The following is a 16218-nucleotide window of genomic DNA, read 5'->3' on the forward strand; positions in this document are numbered from 1 at the left end:
AGGGAGGGGATTCTCCTCCTCTACTGTGCTCTGTGAGACCCCACCTGGAGTCCTGCATCCAGTTCTGGAGCCCGTGGGACAAGAGGGCTGTGGAGATGCTGGAGAGTGTCCAGAGCAGGGCCAGGAGGATGCTCAGAGGCTGCAGCAGCTCTGCTGTGAGCACAGCCTGAGAGAGTTGGGGCTGTGCAGGCTGGAGCAGAGGAGGCTCCCAGGGGACCTTCTTGTGGCCTTCCAGGATCTGAAGGGGGCTACAAAAAAGCTGGGGAGGGACTTTTGAGGCTGTGAGGGAGTGGCAGGAGTGGGGGGAATGGAGCAAAGCTGGAGGTGGGGAGAGTGAGGCTGGAGGTGAGGAGGAAGTTCTCCATGAGAGTGGTGAGAGCCTGGCAGGGGCTGCCCAGGGAGGTGGTTGAGGTCCCATGGCTGGAGGTGTTTGAGGCCAGGCTGGCTGAGGCTGTGTGCAGCCTGCTCTAGGGTAGGGTGTCCCTGGGCATGGCAGGGGGGTTGGAACTGGCTGCTCCTTGTGCTCCCTTCCAGCCCTGACTGATTCTATGATTCTATTTCCTCTTGTCCTATGTGAGAACAGAACAATCCCCACCTGGCTCCAGCCTCCTCTCAGACAGCAATGAGCTCTGCCCTCAGCCTCCTCTTCTCCACACTGCACAGCCCCAGCTCCCTCAAGCTGCTCCTCCCCAGCCCTGTTTTGTTGCCCTTCTCTGGACCTGCTCCAGCCCCTCAATGTCCTTCTTGCAGTGAGAAGCCCAAACCTGAGCACAGTACTCATGGTGTGACCTCACCAGTGCCAAGCAGAGGGATGCAAACAAGGGTGCTGAAGGCCAGGCTGGATGACCCTGGCCCTGCTGGCCACAGGAGCAGAGGAGCTTCCACATGAACATAAGGAGGAACTTTGTCACTGTGAGGGTGCTGAGCCCTGGAGCAGGCTGCCCAGAGAGGCTGTGGAGCCTCCATTGGAGGCTTTCCAAACCCACCTGGATGTGTTCTTGTGAGACCTGCCCTGCCTGACCCTGCTCTGGCAAGGGGGCTGGAGTGGAGGATCTGCAGAGGTCCCCTCCCGTTCTGTGTGTGAGGGAGAAGGGAAAAGCTATTGGCCAGGAGCCTGTGGGCAGCAGGGAAAGCCAGCAACCTGTCCACTAAAACACAGGTGATGAAAAGTGAGCAGAGAGACTGCCACCAGCAGGGAAATGAGCCTGCCAGGGAGCCACACCAGCAGGGCAGGGAGGACTGAAAGGCCTCTCTAAAGTGAGGCTGGTCCTTGATCAGTTCATGGGTAGGTTTACACGATGGGGTTGCTTCCAACTGCCCAGGCTTGATGCCCCAGGAACTTACCAAAGAGACAAAACAGCTGTCAGGAGTGTCTCAGTGGCAGCAGCAAAGCCCAAGCGTGGGGATGATAGGTTTAGAAGGAAAGTTGAGCTACCTGCTCCAGTGGGAGGTGTCCATGCCCATGGCAGGGGTCTGGGATCTAGATGGTCTTTAAAATGCTTTCCAAGCCAATCTGTGATCCTTTGACTCTCTCCTCCTCTGGCCTAGACCCAGCAGTGGTTCCAAAGCAAGCAGCCATGAACACTGAGGAGCACTCAGCACTCTCTGCCCATAATGCTGAGGCTATGAAGATGTTCCAAGCACAAGCATGCAATGTTGCTTCTGAATCAGTCTGGTAATCAAAACCGTGCTCTAAACCCAAATGGAAACCTTCTCCTTAGCTACAGCCTGGGGCCAGAGTGGCTGAGAGCAGCCAGGCAGAGAGGGAGCTGGGGGTGCTGGCAGAGAGGAGCTGCAGAGGAGGCAGCAGTGCCCAGGTGGGCAGCAGAGCCAATGGCATCCTGGGCTGGCTCAGGAGCAGTGTGGGCAGCAGGACAAGGGAGGTTCTTCTGCCCCTGTGCTCAGCACTGCTCAGGACACCCCTGGAGCTCCTGAATTGCAGAAAGATGTTGAGGTGCTGGAAGGTGTTTGGAGAAGGGCAGCAAGGCTGGGGAGGGGCCTGGAGCACAGCCCTGTGAGGAGAGACTGAGGGAGCTGGGGGTGTGCAGCCTGCAGCAGAGGAGGCTCAGGGCAGAGCTCATTGCTGCCTGCAGCTGCCTGCAGGGAGGCTGTAGCCACGTGGGGTTGGGCTCTGCTGCCAGGCACCCAGCGACAGAAGAAGGGGACACAGCCTCAAGTTGTGCCAGGGGAGGTCCAGGCTGGATGTGAGGAGGAAGTTGTTGGCAGAGAGAGTGATTGACATTGGAATGGGCTGCCCAGGGAGGTGGTGCAGTGCCCATGGCTGGAGGTGTTGCAGCCAAGCCTGGCTGGGGCACTTAGTGCCATGGTGTGGTTGGTTGGGCAGGGCTGGGTGCTAGGTTGGGCTGGCTGAGCTTGGAGCTCTCTTGCAGCCTGCTTGGTTCTAGGATTCTATGACTCTCTCTCCCCGTTACAGCTGAAGCTCTGAAGCTGTTTCAAGCAGAAGCATGCAGTGTTATCTCTCAATCAGTCTGGTAATCAAACCCATGCTCTAAATCCAAAGGAATCCTTCTCAACAACTATTGCAGGAGCAGATCTCAGAAGCCTGAGGCTTGCCATGGTCCTCAGAAGGCGCAGAGCTCCCTTTAAAGCCCGAGAGGGGTTTTGCTGCCATCAAAATGTAGTAGGCACAATCTCAATGCTGAGGAAACCCTGAGGCAGCCACAGAGGAGACTAACAGTGCCCTGCTTTGCCATGGAAGTCTAAAACACCAAGCAATACCTTTGCTTCAAAGAGCACCACCCACAGTAGGGATCCTTTGCAGATAAGCACTCTTGCTCGGAAACGTATCTACTGCAATTTGCAACTGGTATTCTTCTCACCTGAAAGCAAAGGAGGCAATAACAGACTGGATTAAAACAGCTTCCAGGAGCAGGGAGAGGGAAGGGTTACCAGGACAGATCTGACAGCCAACAAGCACAACCCCTTTGGGGATGTTTTCCTTAACAGCCTCCCCTCTGCCAGAACACCTTGGGATAGAAACCCGCAGCTTGCTCGCCGCAGGCTGCGCTTCGCCACCAGATGATGAAAAGCCTCTGACAAGGCCAATTTGGTTCTGAGCACTCAAAGGCCAGCACAGGCAAATTAATGCAAGGAGGGCTGATTAGCATAGGGAATTAAGAGATAGCAATAAAATGGAGGTAATTCCCTTCCACAAGCCACGCTCTGCTGCACGGAGCACAGCTTGCCCCTCCTCAGAACCGGTTGTCTCTTTCAATGACTGATGAAGGTGCATCCAAAACCTGCATGCACAGAACAAAATGCATCTGTGTCTGCATCACCAGGTCAGGTTACTGCATGGGCACACCAGAAACAAACACATGCAACTACTCAGCATGCAGGGAAATGCCATTTGAAGGGCGGGGGGGATGTAGGTAGCTGTGGCTATATGTCAGGGAGCTGTACTTGTACATTCAGCTTGAATATCCTAGCCAGCCATTTTCAGAAAAGGAAAGGGAAGAAAGAACAAGAGAAAGCTGATTACAAACACTGAATGCAAATTAATCTTAGTCAGAGCAATGTTCATCAATTATCTTGCTAAGGAAAACACTCCTCCAACAGTCAGGTTGTTTTGTATTTAAACCAAGCTGGTGAGAATGGGCAAAGCTGCTCTGCTTTGTGAGCAGACACAAGGGCTGTGGCTCTGAGGGAAATCAGGGTGACTGGGTGACAGGTTGGACTAGATGAGCTTGGAGGTCTCTCCCAACCTGGTTGATGATTCTATGGTTCTATTTTTTCCTCCCAGTCACAGCTTGTCAAATCCAGCTTCTCTGCAGGTGTGCGACATCAGCAGCCAACAGCACAGACTACTCCTCAAAAAAGACAGAGCAGAAGCCCTGTTTAAGCTCCAGGAGATGAGTGACTCCTAAAAGGCTCCCGGGGAACAACCTGCTCTTTCCCCAAAGCCAGGGGAAACCCAAGGCTGGGGATATCCACTGCTGACAGCTTGCCTTCCGCCTGCAGGCTGCCTGTCAGCCAGGAGCTCTCCTCTCGCCTCAGCCACCCTCCTCTGGTCGCTGCTGGAGCAGGGGGTTTAGGGTGAATGGAAGCAATCAAGTGCTGGGGGAGACCCTGCCCAGCTCCGACGGGTGCCCAGCCCCTCTCTTTGCAGTCATCCTCCCTGCTGCTGGCCAGACAAAGGAAACTGCTGGGCTGACGCTCAGCTGCCCTGCTGCGGGATGTGCTGCAACAACTGCCGAGCTCCTGGGAGCTGCTGCCTGCTTTGCAGGCGGCTCTGACAGCTCTGCTCACACGCAGCGGCTGCGAACCCCGCGGTCTGCTCAGCACACACGGCAGGCACTTCTCACTGTGTGCACGGTTTGCTCTGGGGGGTGCTTGGAAGCCTGTGCCTAACTGGAGGCAAAGAGGATCTCACCACTGGTTAAAACTGCAAACCCAGCAAAGAGATTCCTCCACATGAGAAACTCCCAAACTGCCTAACAAAGCCTCATCTACCACGACCTGGACTGCTAATTCAGAGCAACTCCATCTCCAGTCTACAAGTTTCGTTGGCTACCTCCAAGCTACTCCCAAGAAGAGAGGAAATAAATAGTGACTCAAGAGAATGGCATCAATTAGGCAGGGAATTAAGGGTGTTGCTGGAGCATGGCAACAGTGGGCAGCACTGTGACAGCACTGAAGCTCTTCTGGGCTCTGCAGAAGTGCAGCCCAAAGGCAGACACCACCAGCAGGTACTAGATGCAAAGTTGGTAACTGCAAACTGGGATAATTAAGGACTAACTGACCCAGAGTGATGCTCCAGCTACAAAGCAGCAGGAATCCTTAAAGCAGTAGTTCATCTGAGCTCTTTGCCTTCAGTGTTGGGCTTACCTTGTTGGCAGAGGACAGGTAGATGTAGTTATTGTCTACTGGATCAAGTCGAAGCTTGGGGAAAACTGAGGTCTCTTCCTTGATTTCATACAAAACCTCTGGGCAATTAGATTCCATATCCTCATTAAGAATAGCCTGAAACAGATGAAATCAAACTGCTCACAAGTCCTTTCAGTGGTCAGTCAGCACTTTACACCAGAGCCTCATTCCAGCTACATCCCAGCTCCTAAGATGATGTAGTAATTCACCTTCTGCACTGGGCACCTCCCACTGCAGAAAGGAGAGAGGAAAAGACCTCCAGAACAGGACTGCAACAAAACCCACTTCACACTGAACCTGGCACTGCTTTAGGGGATGAAACACTCCTCACACCAAGTATCTTCCTGACTGGTGCAGAAACTGAACGTGGAAGAGATGCCTCCATGCCCAAGTCACAGTGCACTAAGTACTCCTACGAATGGAGAAGGAAGACTCAGCCTTCAGAAAACTAAGTGCCACCCAGAAAGCCAAGAGAGTACAAAGGAACCTCCACAAGTCACTGACAACTGGCTCCAGGACAGAGGTTTCTTCCTGGCCCCTGTGAGCACAGAGCTGAGGTGGAATTTCGTTTTCTCCCCTTGCTCAGCTCTGCAGTTTTCCACCACCCTCTGCATGGGACTGAAGAGAAGCAGAGACCACAGAAATTTAGCTGTGCAGGTGAATAAGCAGAGCAGCACTGAGATGAGTGATAACTCCTGACTGTACTAAGGAGATGTGGAGAAGGAGTGTGAGTTTGTGAGTGGTAACTCCTGACTGTACTAAGGAGATGTGGAGAAGGAGTGTGAGTTTGTGAGTGGTAACTCCTGACTGTGCTAAGGAGATGTGGAGAAGGAGTGTGAGTTTGTGAGTGGTAACTCCTGACTGTACTAAGGAGACGTGGAGAAGGAGTGTGAGTTTGTGAGTGGTAACTCCTGACTGTACTAAGGAGATGTGGAGAAGGAGTGTGAGTTTGTGAGTGGTAACTCCTGACTGTGCTAAGGAGATGTGGAGAAGGAGTGTGAGTTTGTGAGTGGTAACTCCTGACTGTACTAAGGAGACGTGGAGAAGGAGTGTGAGTTTGTGAGTGGTAACTCCTGACTGTATTAAGGAGACGTGGAGGAGGAGTTTGAGTTTGTGAGTGGTAACTCCTGACTGTGCTAAGGAGATGTGGAGGAGCAGTTTGAGTTTGTGAGTGGTAACTCCTGACTGTGCTAAGGAGATGTGGAGGAGCAGTTTGAGTTTGTGAGTGGTAACTCCTGACTGTGCTAAGGAGATGTGGAGGAGCAGTTTGAGTTTGTGAGTGGTAACTCCTGACTGTGCTAAGGAGATGTGGAGGAGCAGTTTGAGTTTGTGAGTGGTAACTCCTGACTGTACTAAGGAGATGTGGAGGAGGAGTTTGAGTTTGTGAGTGGTAACTCCTGACTGTACTAAGGAGATGTGGAGGAGGAGTTTGAGTTTGTGAGTGGTAATTCCTGACTGTGCTAAGGAGATGTGGAGGAGCAGTTTGAGTTCCTGGGTTGCTATCAAAAGCACAGCGAAATCCACCGGGCAAAAGCTTTCCAAGCTCTCTGCTCCGCTGCCCTCCAACTGCCTGCTTCATAAAACCAGCAGCTGAGAGGCATCCTGTGCAGGGCAGGCAGGAAATGCACATCCTTGCAGAGCCCACAACTGAAAACTGAAGCCTAAACCCATCTGATTGGGCGGCAGAGGAGTCTGACAGCGAGCTAAGGCGGCCTGCCCTGCCAGCGGATTGAGCTGAGCGAGCAGAGGGCAGCTCCCCCGAAGCGGAGGCGAAAGGAGTCTTGACTTTTCTCCCTAACAGCTACTCACATCACACAAATGGGCTAACAGACAAATATGCTCCCAGACCTAGCCATATTCCAGGTTTCTACTGGAAACTCGAAGCAAGGAAGGAAGAAAAGAGGAACTGAGAACTCCCCAGCCCCTGACTGGATCCTGTGTGCATTAGCAGTGTCTGGAGGGGTACAACTGCTTTGGGAAGTGCCCCCCCTCGCCAAGTACCACCACGGCAGGAGCTGCTGGAGCTAACAGGAGTAACAGAGATCCAGGGGGCTAAAATAAACCAAACTAACAGAGATGCAGGGCATGAAAGCAAACCAAACTAACAGAGATGCAGGGCATGAAAGCAAACCAAACTAACAGAGATGCAGGGCATGAGAGCAAACCAAACTAACAGAGATGCAGGGCATGAAAGCAAACCAAACTAACAGAGATGCAGGGCATGAGAGCAAACCAAACTAACAGAGATGCAGGGTATTAGAACAAAGTTAAGCCAGAGCCAGTGTAATAAACCAAGCAAAGCTAACAGAGAGCCAGGGTATGACATCTGTTTAAACAGAGAGCCCAAGGCAGGCGAGGCTGAGCCCCGTGAAGAGAGCAGCAGGCGGCGGAGCAGGGCAGAGCTGCTGCACTCTGCTTACCTTCAGCAGCTGTCCATCGTCCGTGCCCAGGAACAGAACTATCTGGTTCAGAACAAGGGTGCCATAAACAGCCACCAAGCCAGAGTGAACCAAGGTAGGTAACTTCTTGATTGACCTTGCCTCCTGAAAAATCAGATGGGAGAGAGCCGTTACAAAGGCACTCAGCCACGCTGCAAAGCGTGCAGGGAAGAGTCACAGACTCACAGAATGCAGCAGGCTGGCAGAGAGCTCCAAGCTCACCCAGCCCAGCCTAGCACCCAGCCCTGCCCAACCAACCAGACCATGGCACTCAGTGCCCCAGTCAGGCTTGGCTGCAACACCTCCCCAGTCGGTGACTCCAACACCTGCTTTCCAGAGCAGCAGCCCTGGAAAGCACTCAGAGAACTCAACCTGAGGCAAGCCCTTGGTGACAAACTGTGAATGCAAAGCTTCACTCTCTCATCTCCAGCCCCTGACTCTAGTCTGGGTGATCTTCTTAAGTGGGGGGGGGGCAGGGAACACCCAAACCATCACAGCTCCACATGAGGAGACTCCACAACCTCTCTGGGCAGCCTGTGCCAGGCTCTGGGACCCTTCCAGGCAAGAAGTTGCCCTTGTGCTGAGCTGGAACCTCCTGTGCTGCAGCTTCCATCCATTGCTGCTTGTCCTGTGCCAGGCAGCAGTGAGCAGAGCCTGTCCCCCCCTCCTGACCCCCAGCCCTCAGAGATTTAGAGACATTGATTCAATCCCCTCTCAGTCTTCTCTTCTCCAGACTAAGCAGCCCCAGGGCCCTCAGCCTCTCCTCACCAGGCACTGCTCCAGGCCCCTCAGCATCCTCCTGTCCTCCATTGGACTCTCTCCAGCAGTTCCTGTCCCTCTGCAACTGGGGAGCCCCAAACTGAAGGCAGTGCTCAAGATGAGGTCTCAGCAGGGCAGAGCAGAGGGGCAGGAGAACCTCCCTGGCTCTGCTGGACACACTCTGCTCAATGCCCCCCAGGACCCCATTGCCTCTTGGCCCCCAGGGCACATTGCTGCCCCATGGATGCTCTCCCCCAGCACCCCCAGCTCCCTCTCCCTGGGGCTGCTCTCCAGCAGTCACCTCCCAGCCTGGACTGCTGCAGTTTATTGCTCCTGCCCAGGTGCAGGACTCTGCACTTGTCCTTGTTGAACCTCCTCTGGCTCCTCTGTGCCCAGCTCTGTGCCCAGGGCTCTCTGGATGGCAGCACAGCCTGCAGCTGTCTCAGCCAAGCCTCCCAGCTTGGTGTCAGCAGCAAACCTGCTGAGCAGACTCTGTGCCCTCATCAGTGGCATTGATAAAGATGCTGATCCTTACACCTTCAGAGGCCCTGGGAGTGCAAGAAGCTGTGTGGCTTCCCTGCAGAGCCCAAGCTGTGGGGAGAGGCCATCAGCAGTGACACTGCCCGGAGAGGGGAAGGCATTTCTCAAAGGTATGAGCCAATCCACCACGCAGGGACAGCTACACTCAGCCCTTGCTGCTTTAATCCCCAACAGTCCTTCCACACAGGAATCATTTCCCTTCTGAGCTGCAGTCCTAAGTCAATTAAAATCTTTTTCAGTCATCTGAATGGTTTTAATTAGCTCCCAAGAACAGCCACTTGGAATAAAAGAAGAGTTGATTAACTTTCATATTTAAACATCAGAGAATCACAGAGTGGCTCAGGCTGGCAGGGAGCTCAGAGCTCAGCCCCTCCAACCTCCTGCCATGCCCAGGGACACCTCTCAGCTACACTCAGCTGCTCAAGGCCTCACCCAGCCTGGCCTGCAACACCCCCAGCAAGGAGGCAGCCACAGCCTCCCTGGGCAGCCTGGGCCAGGCTCTCAGCACCCTCACACTCAACAGCTTCTGCCTCAGCTCCACTCTCAGCCTGCTCTGCCTCAGCTCCAAACCATTGCCCCTTGGCCTGCCTCACACCCCCTCAGCACAGCTCCCTCTGCAGCCTTCCTGCAGGATGCCTTCAGCTCTTGGCAGCAGCTCTGAGGTGCCCTGGAGCCTTCTCCTCTGCAGGCTGCACCCCCCCCAGCTCCCTCAGCCTGTGCTCACAGCAGAGCTGCTCCAGCCCTGGCAGCATCTTTGTGGCCTCCTCTGGGCTCTCTCCACAGCTCTGTGTCCTCCTGCTGCTGGGGCCAGCAGCCCTGGAGGCAGGATTGGAGGTGAGGGCTGAGCAGAGCCAAGGGGCACAATGCCCTCTCTTGCCCTCTGCCCACACTGCTCTGGCTGCAGCCAGCACACAGCTGCCTGCTGGGCTGCAGGAGGGCACTGCTGCCTGCTGGGGAGCTGCTCAGCACCCAGCACCCCCAGGGCTCTCTCCTCAGAGCTGCTCTCAGCCCCCTCTGCACCCAGCCTGGACTGGTGCTGGGATCTGTTTTGCCCTGCAGCAGGAAGAAGACACAGAACTGCCAGACACTGCCACACAGCCTCACTAACACTGACCTAGGCAGGAGACTTCAGCACTCTGGAGGTCTGCTTTAGGTGTGGAGGGGAAAGTAAATCATTGCAAGCATTTTCAGGTGGAAAAAGCTAAGTCATGTTTCAACTGGCTCAGGTGGGAGGCTCACTGGGGTGAGCAGAGTGCACACAGTGAGCTTCACTCAGGCTCAGGAGCATGCAGATGAAGCTTCCAGGCCTTCATCTCCACCAGCATCAGGACCTTTGTTTCTGTGTAGAATCACAGAATCAGTCAGGGTTGGAAGGGACCACAAGGATCAGCCAGACCCTTGTGCTCCCTAGGTCAGGCAGCCCAGGGCCTCAAAGTCCAGGCTGTAGCAGTGTGTAAGGAAAGCAAAGCACCTCCAGCCTCTGTGCAGCAAGAGCACAGAAGAGGACTCAGCCAGTCCCTGCAGGCTCTGCTGCCAGGTTTGTTTTGGCCCACATAGCAGCAAGCAGCCCGTGTCACATCAGAGCATCCTCCTGGCTGCGGGAGGAGCCCATGCTGACAGCCTGGAAGCCTCCCCCTCCCCCTGCCTGCTGGAGGGAGGGTCAGGGCGACACTGAGCTAATACAGCAGAGGGATGCAGCGGCTGGGCAGGCACCACCAGAACTGCCTTCTCTCCTCTGCAGCCTCCTCCTCCAGCCTGCCTGCTGCCCCCGGGCTGCAGCTGCTGCTTTCACCCCTCTGCCATGTCCACTTATTTGCTCTCAAGCCTTTTACCTTCCCCACTGTGCCTAGTGGGGTCACACACTGCAGGGCCGTCCCAAGCTTGTCCTTTCACAGCTAAAACCATCCCCAAAAGGCATTTACAGGCTAAACTTTGCTTTTGAGGAGTCACCATGGCCACCATCGTCTGTTTGTCTGTCCTGTAACGTCTTCAGGGCCATACAAAACCAGGAAAAGCTAAGGAAAAGGCAACACTGCTCTAGAAGACCTTTTTCTTAAGCCTCCAGTCCCACCTCTGCCTTTCCTCTCCCTTCTCTTCTTTCCTACCTTTCTTCATTTCCTTTTTCTCTCCCCTCCCCTCCCCTCCCCTCCTCTCCTCTCCTCTCTTCCCTTCTCTCCCCTCCTCTCCCCTCCCCTCCCCTCCCCTCCCCTCCCCTCCCCGAGGTAAGCCCCAGAGATCCCCTGAATTAACCCGGACTGTGCTTTTAAGTTCCCCCCACCCCTCTGCAGTTTGGTTCCCGGCAGGGAAGGCATCCACCCCAATTTTCCCTTTTGCATCCCCTTCTCAGACTGCTCTCCCTCTGATGCCAGCTGCAGCAACCTCACTCACACTGCTACCTTCTGCCCTGCCTTCCTCCTGCCCATCTCACACTGGGGGCCTCAGAGGGGATGGCACTCATCATCCTACAGCTGGCCAAGATGGGAAGAGAAAGGGTTTGAGCACCAGTGAGGGCACAGATGCAGCAACACAAAAGGGCACCAGGCTTTGTGATCAGCCTGCAGCAACAGGCAGCTGCAGGCAGCAATGAGCTCTGCCCTGAGCCTCCTCTGCTGCAGGCTGCACCCCCCAGCTCCCTCAGCCTCTCCTCACAGGGCTGTGCTCCAGGCCCCTCCCCAGCCTTGCTGCCCTTCTCTGGGCACCTCCTCTCTTGAACTGAGGAGCCCAGATGAGCCTGAGCTCACTGTGATGCTCAGAGCCTGCAGCACCTGCTCCAGAGGAAAGGGTGCACTGCTTCAGCCTACACAAGAGGCAGCTTTAGAGGAGCCAGAGAAACACAGGCAGGCTCCTGAGCTGGCTGTATGCAGGAGAACAAAAGCCAAGGACGCAGCGAGAAGAGTGGAGGTTGCTAGTGGACAAGAGATGAAACCACATCACTGTGAGGACAATTAAGCAGAACAGGTTGTCCAGAGATGTTACATAGTCTCCATTCCTGGAGGTTTCAAGATCTGACAGGGCAAAGCCCAGAGCAACCTTGTCTGATCTTAGATCTGACCCTGCTGTGAGCAGGGAGCTGGGCTGGAGACCTCCTCTGAGGTTCCATCCAACCTGAATGTCTCTGCAGTCCCAAGGAAGCAAATCCTCTGCTCAGGAGCCCCCAGGCTCCCCTAAGTTTCCATTCAGAGCACCTGGGGAAGCCAGCTGACTAACAGCAGCTCCTCTTCTTCCTGACAGCCTGAGAGCTCTCAAGTCTCCTGTGGTTTGCTTTCCACTCCAGAGTGGGATGAACTGAAAATTGATCCTAACTGGGCAGAAATACTCCCCCTGGAGATGTTAGCTCCACAAGACTGTCGAACGTCAGAGGAGACCCTGGCAGCCTGCTAGCACACAGGAGATCACTCTGCTACTAGACAATTAATTACAACCTCAAATTTGATACCAAATGATATTTAGGGGCCTGCAACTGTTTCCTTAACTAAAAGGCCATTAATCATTCTGGAATTAGCTCCCAGCCCAACTCAAACATCACTGCTGTCAATTAATGGTCCTGATTAAACTGATGGGACTGCTGACTGCAACCAGCTCCTTCCAGCACATCTCAGAGCAGCTGATTTCTCCCAGGATTCCAAACCCTGCTTGGTATATTAAAGGCCATAAAGCAACCCACATATTTATCACCCACTGCAAAGTGCAGAACTTCACAGAACAGCCTGTTAGGGAGCTGTACTTGCAGCACAGAGCAGATGAGAACTCAGCCGAGGCAGCTCTCCACGCCGCAGCTCTCGCACCTACGCAGCGCCGCAGCAGAGGTGGGGCCAGCAGGGCAGGGAAGGGACTGTCCCCTGGTGCTCAGCACTGCTGAGCCTGCACCTCCAATCCTGCCCTCAGCTTTGGGCTCCTCACTCCAATAATCACAGAATCAAAGAATTAACCAGTCTGGAGAAGACTTCTAGGATCACAGCATCACAGAATGCAGCAGGCTGGCAGAGAGCTCCAAGCTCATCCAGCCCAGCCTAGCACCCAGCCCTGCCCAACCAACCACACCATGGCACTAAGTGCCCCAGCCAGGCTTGGCTGCAACACCTCCAGCCATGGGCACTCCACCACCTCCCTGGGCAGCCCATTCCAATGCCAATCACTCTCTCTGACAACAACTTCCTCCTAACAGCCAGTCTAGACCTGCCCTGCCACAGCTTGAGCCTCTGTCCCCTTCTTCTGTTGCTGGCTGCCTGGCAGCAGAGCCCAACCCCACCTGGCTACAGCCTCCCTGCAGGCAGCTGCAGGCAGCAATGAGCTCTGCCCTGAGCCTCCTCTGCTGCAGGCTCCTGCACACCCCCAGCTCCCTCAGCCTCTTCTCACAGGGCTTTTAGTGCTATCATCGAGTCCAACCTATCACCTAACCTTTCTAATTATCTAACCCATGGCAGTAAGTGCCTCATCCAGCCTTCAAGAAGGACACTGAGGAGCTGAAGTGTGCCCAGAAAAGGGCAACAAAGCTGGGGAAGGGTCTGGAGAACAGGGCTGGGGAGGAGCAGCTGAGGGAGCTGGGGGTGTGCAGTGTGGAGAAGAGGAGGCTGAGGGAGACCTCATTGCTCTCTGCAGCTCCCTGAGAGGAGGCTGCAGGGAGAAGGGGGTTGGGATCTTCTCCTTAGTATGGGGCAATAGAAGGAAAGGAAATGACCTGAAATTGTGCCAGGGGAGGGTCAGGTCAGAGAAGAACACCCTGGAGGTGCTCAAGATAGGTATGTCCACAGCTCCTGGGGCCATGGAAGTGCTGGGCTGATGGCTGGACTGGAGGATCTTGGAGAGCTCTTCCAGCCAAAACTGTGACTCTCAGAGTCCTCCTTGCAGTGAGAGGTCCAGAACTGAACCCAGCACTCGAGGTGTGGCCTCAGCATTGCTGAGTTCAGAGGCACAACCACTTCCCTGCCGCCGCAGACGCAGGCTGTGCTGTAGCAAGCCCTCACCAACAGACTCCTCCAGCACGCTGGGAGGCAGGAAGAATCCAAAGCAGAAGATGTGGATCAGAGGAAAATGAGCTCTGTAGCAAAGTGCAACATCTTTTCAGAGGCATCTCACCTCGGGCACCGCTTGCCTCCTGCCACCGAGGGCTCATGCCTCTGGGAAGGCAGCGCTGCAGCCGTCCGGGGCGAGCACCTCCAGCTGGCAGAAAACGCCTCCTGCCGCTGCTGCACAAAGCAAGCCCGGCACTAGCTCGGGCTCACAAGCAGCAGCTCCACAGGCTCGGTAGCTGTCCCAGGCTGTTTGAAACAGCTGGATGTGAGAAGTGACTTCCAGGGACAGCATTCAAACTTCATGCAAATGTCACCTCGGGCCGAAGCAATGCAAAACTGCGGAGACCACGCAGCCGCTGGCAGGATGCACAACAACTTGGTTGTGATCCAGCGAGGTACTCAGGCTCATGCTTAACCTCAGATGCGTGGGCACAAAGATGATGCAGGCACTTATATACCTTAGTGTTAAATATGCCCTTAAGTGCTCTCCTGGGTTAGGGCCAGAAAGCTCAGGACCTTCCTCGCAGGGAGGAGCTTAAGAGCAGGATGCGCAGCAGCAGAACAGTAAGGCAGTGAGGAGCACAGACACTCAGGACTAAGTTCCTCTTGCACAGCACTACTGAGAAGTGGTGTCAAGACACAGGGCAACTACAAGCAGCTGCCTGAGTGCAGCCAGGCAAGAGGCTGTCTTGCCCACAGGTAATCAGAGCCGTTGCAGAGAGCTGGGGAACCACAAGCTCAGAAGGGAAACAAGCTGCAGCTGCTTCCTCACCCCGACTCCAGCGACTGTACTCCTGCTGGGAAAGGCTCTGCTGCCTTCAACTCCTGCACAGGCTGACAGCCCAGCCCGGGCACTGTGTACCACACCACCCCTCGGCCCCACAGCTCCGGTGTGCCCACCGAAGAGTGGGACTAAGGTGCACACAGATGCACCAGACAGCAGCTGGCACCTGCAGTGCAAGAGGCAGGCTGGTGCCTACTCTGGCCCACCTGCCACACACACCACAGGGGGCTGCACTCCCAGCAATCAGTCATAGACTCATGGAACTGGTTCAGCCGGAAGAAACTTCTAGAATCATCAAACCTGCAACCCAACCACACCAGGGCCACTAAACCACGTTCCCAAGGGCCATGGCCACACCTTTCTTGAACACCTCCAGGCATGGGGACTCCACCACCTCCCTGGGCAGCCTTGTGCCAGGCACTGACCACTCTTGCAGCAAAGAACTTCCTCATCTCCAACTTAACTGTCCCCTGGCACAATTCCAGCACATTTCCTCCCCTTCATTCTCCTGATCTTAGGGAGCAGAGACCAACCCCCACATCCCTGAAACCTCCTTTCAAGGAGCCATAGAGAGCAGTGATGTCTGCCCTCAGCTTCCTCCTCTCCATGCTGAGAAACCCCAGCTGCTGCCTCCTCTGCAGCTCCTCTCTGCCAGCACCCCCAGCTCCCTCTCTGCCTGGCTGCTCTCAGCCACTCTGGCCCCAGCCTGCAGTGCTGCTTGGGGTTGTTGTGGCCAAAGTGCAGAACCCTGCCCTTGGCCTTGTTCAGTCTCATCCCATGGCCTCTGCCCACCCATGCAGTCTGGCCAGGTCCCTCTGCAGGGCTCTGCTGCCCTCCAACAGCTCCACAGCTGCTCCTAGCTTGGTGTCATCTGCAAACATACTGATGCTGGCCTCAACCCCCTGGTCCAGATCACCAATACAGATATTGAACACTCCATGTTTGCAGGGACTCCCACCACGGCTTGGTGAGAGACAGGGGAAGGAGCTGGTCTAAAACAACCAGAAGCAGCAGCATATGGGCCTGTCATCTTCCAACTTACTCTGCAGTAGCCTTGCCTAACCTTCTGGAGTATAAAAAACATATTAAAGCTGAACTACTTGTGTTTGCTGCTGTTTGTACACCATCAGCACACACAATTAGCATTAAAAGGGAGCCTAATTAGCTGTGCAGTGTTGTAAGTCCTATTACTACACACACACACACAGATGTCCTGCCAGCTCACAGCACGTTCAAACACCAGCAGGTCACATTGGAAGTGATCTGGATGTACTGCTCCAAAACACCACCATTAATAACCCCACCACAAGTGGGGCCAGGGCGGTAAGCAAACAATCACGGAATGGTTTAGGCTGGAAGGACCTCAAGGATCATGCATTTTTATGCTGAGATTCCTCTGCACTGCAGCAAAGATAACCTACACTTCCAGCAGGGGCAAGCCCCCTGTGACATCAAAGTAACTTCTGGAGTCACAGGTGTCCAATCTGAAAGCCTGCTCAGGTGTTGGCACAGGCTGCCCAGGGAGGTGGTAGAGTGCCCATCCCTGGAGGTGTTCATGAAACCTGTGGCCGTGGCACTTAGGGGCATGGTTTGGTGGCCATGGTGGGGTGGGCTTATGGTTGGACTCAAAGGTCTTTTCCAACCCAAACGATTCCAGGATTCTAGGATCTGAGTCAGACCAACCCTTAGACAGGTGGATTGTTGATATCTCATACTCAGGCACTGGGAAGCAAGGGGGATGGGAGGCTGAGAGGAATGCGAGTCAGAAATAGCTGCTTCACACCTGCTTCACACCACT

General features: G+C 54.8%; 1 protein-coding gene across 1 annotated transcript in view; it reads right to left on the reverse strand.

Annotated features, from left to right (window-relative positions):
• Positions 1 to 16218, reverse strand: part of PLXNC1 (plexin C1) — a 78865-nt gene that overhangs the window by 60175 nt on the left and 2472 nt on the right. Inside the window, exons 2-4 of the mRNA XM_064154899.1 lie at positions 7308 to 7430; positions 4849 to 4983; positions 2740 to 2840 (exon numbers count right to left, since the gene is read on the reverse strand). Of these exons, the coding sequence (XP_064010969.1) occupies positions 2740 to 2840; positions 4849 to 4983; positions 7308 to 7430 (359 nt within the window). The remainder of the gene's footprint in view (positions 1 to 2739; positions 2841 to 4848; positions 4984 to 7307; positions 7431 to 16218) is intronic.

The sequence above is a fragment of the Pogoniulus pusillus genome, chromosome 15, assembly GCF_015220805.1.
Source record: "Pogoniulus pusillus isolate bPogPus1 chromosome 15, bPogPus1.pri, whole genome shotgun sequence".
Taxonomy (NCBI): domain Eukaryota; kingdom Metazoa; phylum Chordata; class Aves; order Piciformes; family Lybiidae; genus Pogoniulus; species Pogoniulus pusillus.